The 6,535-nt window shown below is 31.9% G+C and overlaps 1 protein-coding gene across 1 annotated transcript in view; it reads left to right on the forward strand.

The window, feature by feature from the left end:
* The window catches only part of LOC117112741 (maspardin-like), a gene marked incomplete in the record, with an annotated part of 10,823 nt that extends 5,385 nt beyond the window's left edge, over positions 1 to 5,438 (forward strand). Inside the window, 6 exon segments of the mRNA XM_033255888.1 lie at positions 1 to 122; positions 777 to 888; positions 1,893 to 2,000; positions 2,773 to 2,913; positions 3,302 to 3,434; positions 3,619 to 5,438. Coding sequence (XP_033111779.1) covers positions 1 to 122; positions 777 to 888; positions 1,893 to 2,000; positions 2,773 to 2,913; positions 3,302 to 3,433 — 615 coding nt within the window.
* Positions 5,439 to 6,535: the final 1,097 nt, after the last annotated feature.

Below are 6,535 nucleotides of genomic sequence, written 5' to 3' on the forward strand. Positions count from 1 at the left end.
GGTGGTTTTCTGGCCCAAAAGTTTGCAGAATATACGTACAAGAGTCCGCGTGTTCAGTCTATTATTCTATGCAATTCATTTGTTGATACAGACTGTTTCCAGCAATCTCAGTCATCTACAACGTAAGTCAGATAACATAGGCACTTGAAGTGTTCTAATAATAATTGATTAATGAGTGATTTCTTTAATGTAATTATCATTATCCATTTATTGTAATTCCTTAATTGTTAATTGTTTCTATTTTCTTTGTTGGTTATAATTTCTTTACTGAATTTGTCCCACAATTATATAAAAAGTAAGAAATCCAATTTACTGAACTGTTTACATTATTAATGCCCAGTGAACGAAGCAAAGGGCACCTTAATCAGATTCATTTTTTACCTCACTCAACAGTTGTTTGTATAGTCTATGATATGTTTGTTCATTTGTCAAAATCGGCTTTAACAAGTTTACTATAATACATTCAGAAGAAGAATGTGTTTGTACATGTTTTTGTGTGGCCATATGGCTAAAATTTAGCATCTGTTTGTTGTTTCCTGGCACCTACCTTTATCTATTCACCGATAGACCTATTACAGAATTGAAGTATGGTAGATTCATCTAGTTTATTATTTACTGTCCTTACAGTCAAATTAGTTTTTTAAGATAAACTTACTTTCCTTAATAGTTTTCATGTTTAGGAATAACTCAGTTCATTCAGTTAAAGATAAATTGTATTATGTTTATAAATCTTTCTAACAGATTGTAATCAAAATCAATGAATGTTTTCTTTTCAGATACTGGGTTCTTCCAGGTTTTCTTCTGAAAAAGATGGTGATGGGTAACTTTGCTTCTGCAAGGTTGCTTGATTATGAGATAGCCAACTCTGTTGATTTCATGGTTGAAAGAGTAAGCTTACTAATACTCTTTTATGCTTAATAAAAATTCTTTACTATTCTATTAATTCAAATCTTTCAATATGCCTTCTATATATACATGAAATGTCAAACAATAACCAAAGTAAATGATATCAATAAGACATTACACTGGTCAAGCTTTGCTGTGATTACAATACAATATTTATTGGATAACACTTTTATAACAGTGGCACACATTAGGTAATACCTAGTAGTGCATCCAAAAAAACAACAAAATATAAAATGAAATTCTGAACTAAATATTGGTCAGATTACAATTACTGCCCACCCGTCAACCGTATAATACACTTAAAATAAACTGCAAACTAAACAAGAGTATGAGGCTGATTTGAAAACTCATCCAGAGAAAAAACAAAAACAAAAAACGCTAACCCATCTCGCCACGCCACAAACTGATGCCACCTTACCCCTGCCAGGCAATGCAACCAGCTGAATGCTGGTTATCCTTCCTGTCGTCGGGTGTTGTTTGGCAGGGAAGACAACCAGCACCCAGCCAGCAGCGCCGCCTGACAAAGATCCGATGGCATCAGTCCGAAACGCAACACCTCAGCACACTCTTAAACAAATTTACAAATCACTATACATACAGTATATTATAGAAACCTATGCAATATGTGTTTTTTGATACATGCTTTTTTTTTTTTAATTGATTCTGTTCCTCTTTATACTGCTGTCAAATATAAACCAAATCAAGTATTGGAAATCTGTTCTCAATGAATTAATTTATTCATTAAATGATTTGTATTCTTATTTGCATTATTTAATTAATTTGTTTGTTATCCAGCATTTCCTTATTTTGTAGCGATAGATTATTGCATAGTGTTTGGCCATCTGTATTTTTTAGCCATTGATTTCACGCAATTTTTTTTTTGCATTAATTATAAAATTTCTGATATACTTAATGTAAATTGTAATTTATATACTAATGTTGTAATTTTGTATTAATCTGAAACCGTGCATATTCTGTGTTCCTAGCTTGACAGCCTTGGTCAGTCTGAGTTGGCTTCACGATTAACCATTAACTGTGCAAGTTCATATGTTGAACCACAGAAACTTAAAGATATGCATGTCACTTTGATTGATGTAAGTATGTGTTTGTTAAATATACCGTGCATTATAAATTAAGAAAAATCCAAATAAATTCAATTAAAACATTTGACAAGATTTTTCAGAGAATCATAAGTTTTAATTTTGATACACAAATATACACAGGTCAAATCACTGATTACGGACATTTTACTACTACTAATGAAGAATAAAGTGAGTGATATCGCTTCACTCACTTGGTCTATTCAATTCAATATTTATTTGCTCCAGAAGCCATCAATGGGGTATTATCCGCTGTACAAGAAACAATGACATTTACATTCATCTATATTCAGTTTCAATAGCCAAAAACGAATTTATAATATATGTCTGATACCTCAAAATATGTCTTCATAAGTTGTAGTGTACCTGAATTTTCAAATTTTTGTACGTATGTATAGTATGATAATAAGCAAATTTGAATTCAAAACCTAGACCCCCAGAGATTAGCAGTGTGCAGTCAAAAGATTTATCACTTACTGTTTGAGATGGAGCAGGATGTGGGCTCCAAAATTATCCTGGCATCCAGGTTACAGTTTATGCAGTAGCCTAGGCCCTAGAGTTGTATGTTGTAGGCCTAGTTAGTATCGTTTGTTCATAACATAACATAACGTATTAGGTCAAAAGTCACCACAAATTTAACCTAACCTTGATTTTACAAATCCCCGATTTACGTATGCTCTCAGGTCCCGTACTGTATGTAAAATCAAGGTTCTGTATTAAGTGATATTAAAATTACAAGAACAACAATTTTCTCCTGTGTTTGCAGGTGTTTGATAACAGCGCAATCTCCCAAAGTGTGAAAGATGAAATGTACAAATGCTACCCTGATGCAAAGAGGGCTCACCTCAAATCAGGAGGAAACTTCCCATACCTGAGCAGGAGTGACGAGGTGAACCTACACATTCAGGTAAAAACACCAATTAATCTGCTTGCAAACTTTTGCTTACAGTTAATTATGCTTTTGTAGTTTGAATTGCACATATCCATGTCAAAGGTCATTCCATTTCACACATGGATTATGGTGTAGTGTTACATCATAATATTAATTGTGTGAAATCAAGAATTTATTTTGTTTAATTAAAATCTAATGTGACCAGAAGATAGTTTGGTCTCATCTACATGATGCATATTATAGTTTTTAATTGGAACTTTATAAACATACATTTAAATAGATGTTTGCCTGGTGCAAAGATTCTATAGCACTCCGGAATCCTCTGAAAAATATTATATTTTATATCTGATATGTATATTGATGAAATAGTTAATTAAATCATCACTGTTTCTTTCCTATTTAGATTCATTTAAGAGTCTTCTTAGATACTCGATATAATGCCTGCGATCCAAATGTTAGTGAGGAGAATGGTACAGATAATGGAGCCTCGACAAGCGATTCCTCCGAACATCCAACGCTCTTTGCTTCAAAATAAAGTATGCTCAATTTTCTCCGTCATTAGTCATGAATTTGTAAACTAATGCCTTGTACACTAATACTTTAAAGATATATATTGTATTTTTTTTGTTTTTTGATAGTTAATTAAATAAACATAAAATGATATTATATTGTAAGACAGATTCTGATATATTTTTATGTGTCAGTATTTTTGGAGAACAGGTGCGTCACAAGGACAGATGTGTTGGCAGAGCAGGTGGGTTGGGGGCTGGTGAGTTGGGAGGACAGGTAACTGAGGAAGAGCAAGTGAGTTGGTTGAAGAGATTCAAGATTTCAAGATTCTTAATTGGTCTACATACCATATATATAATAGGGTCATTATCCGCTTCATAAGTATATTACAGTCAGATAAGAATAACAATGAGATATATATCTGCATAGATAAATATAAATATATATGTCATCTTATTAAATGATTAAAGATCGGTATGAAGAACATGCCAGTTGGGAGAACATGTAAGAACAAATTTGAGTTGGTTTACAGTAGAGTTTATATGAAAACAACTGAGACATTGTAACATTTCTCATTACATAGTACCTGGTTTAATTGTGGGACATAAATTTGTAAGTTTTGCTTAAACATTCCATGGTTTATTCTTTAATACTTTTATATGAATCTCAGTTCACTTTTAACAGAATCAGAATTGGGAAGTATGTAAGTATATTTATATCTAATGACTTGTAGTTAAATAAATGATTTTGTGACAAGTCATTAACAATATCAAAAGTGCATTTTGTTGTTTCAACCGTTGTATTGATTGTTTTGGCTTATTCTATTTTTTATTTATTTTTTAAAATTGGATACCTGGTGCCCAGTGTGCTGGAGAGTGAGTCGTTGGGATTCAGGATGTTTTAGTCATGAGCAAAACATTTTTGACAGGATTTCATTTTCAACCTAAAATCTGGGGGATTTGAAAGATGTCTTACCCACCAAACTAGAGCAACATCTTTATATATAATTAACTTTAAAATTAAATAATAATAATTACTTTTTTATAATTAATATCATGTTTTACTCAAAAATATGACAAATAAAATCGTTCTATGTAATATACTACAACAATATTAACTGTGTAAGCTTAATTTGTTTTTCTCTTATAAATTACAAATACTTTATTGATTTCATATTATTTTCAATTTATATTTAGATTACTATTATTCAGATAAGTTAGATTGATGATACAGTAACTTGCATTATTTTTTCACCTTTATTTCTTTTGAGGTTTTTAGATTTGTAAGATTTTAAAAGTAGGTTAAAGGGAGAGAACACGTTGAGGTCTCAGGTAATGATTTCCCTTCAGGTGACCCCTCCATACCCACATGTAATTGCAGTTTGATCAATGGGAGTGGACGTCCCCTTCCCCTGCAATCTCCTTTTTAGAGTCAAAAAGTAAAATAATAGGGTCATTAACACATTCTGAAAGGTGATTGTTGGTAATTGTGACAGGTGTAATTGTTCAAGGTGTTTACATTATTTACAGGCACAAAATGATAAATGTGGTTTACTTATATACTGTATATATGTGAGGTGGTTGGTTTTACCACTATAAAATTCTTATTCTCTTGTGTCAATATTAGGCCTACCAATGAATAAATTTGAATGTTATGTGGTATAGTGAATGGTGGACAAAACCTGGGGTGTTAATCATCAAATGTTTTAATGGGGCTTGTACACATAATAATCTTCATTATCATCTACATTAACTCAGTAATGATAGTATAATAATAAGTTTATTTTCTTTGCATTAGAAATGATATATAAATGTAATACAGCACCAAAGATGGATGCGAGCTTGTCTATTTACAGTCTGTAATTTTGTAAATTCCAAACATTGCGATTATTGTAGGTATATTGTTTAAATAGACTTAAGAGAGGGAAAAAAAGTACATCTACTATGAAAATGATCATGCCTAGTTCGAATGCAAAAAATACAATATTTGTTATTATTTTCGTAAGAAATAAAATACTTTTTACCAAAATAGTGTTTTTTTTTGTTCATTTTTAGTGAGCTGAAATCAAAGATATTTTCTTTTATCCTGAATCTTCTGTTACATACCAGTGTTGCAAGCAATAATTATAATTAAAGTATTTGTCATTTTTATTACCTTCCCTTTATAGATGAATAGTGTGGTGTTCTTCGCCCTAAATTAATTGTATTTGGCCTCTCGGTTCCCCTCTCTGTCGTGGAGAAAAACACAAATCGTCAGGGAGAAGAAAAAATTTTATGTATTTTTTTACATATAGTAGCCTCTAAAATTTTTAAATATGTCTATGAAACCCGAAATTGTCTTAGTTTCGGGGGTACGCCCCATAGTATGTCACTTCTGAGAAAAGTTGAGCAACATCCGACCACACTTACTGATGCTCTCGTCTGGCAGTGCCCCACCACCCACACGTTGGAGACATCTGCCGCCCCCATCCCCACTGTCAGGCAAATCCTGGCGCCACTCCTGAAGGAAACAAGTATTATTTGCCAAAATATTTTAAAGCATTCATGTTGGAAGATTAAATGAGCCGAAAATTGACTTCATGATTTTGACGGCTGCCCCTTCTAGTCTAATCTCTCATTTCATTTCAAGTCATTTATTTCGTCTATTACACGAACAAAACAAAGCACAGACACTTTAGCAAGTAGACGGGATTGTCAAAAAGTGAACCGAATCAACTATAAAGTGACTCTCCAACCTCATAAAGTGAAACAATTAATTAAAAAATACAGATAAAGAAAAAAAAAATAAGTATATACATTATAAAAAACTCATTTTTTCATTGGGTTCAGACATGTGGTATGGGAATTTGTAACATACTTTTCTTTAGTGAATATATGAACGAAGAGGGAGAAAAAAATAAGAAAACTATCTTATATTCGGAGGGGGGTCATTGAACAAGGCATGAAGATGTAAGTGTAACTGATTGGCTTAAGTACGTAATATAGCTAAATTAAAACATTAAACAATAAGATACCTAATTAGGCCATTTATTAAAAAATTAAGTTCTCTGAATGTTAACTACATAATTTGTAGTATACTGTAGTTAATGTGTTATTTCATTTCATTTATTCATCGAAAAAACCTCCAA

The sequence above is a fragment of the Anneissia japonica genome, unplaced genomic scaffold (assembly GCF_011630105.1).
Source record: "Anneissia japonica isolate Jap-2015-1 unplaced genomic scaffold, ASM1163010v1 scaffold1078_len308785_cov188, whole genome shotgun sequence".
Classification (NCBI taxonomy): domain Eukaryota; kingdom Metazoa; phylum Echinodermata; class Crinoidea; order Comatulida; family Comatulidae; genus Anneissia; species Anneissia japonica.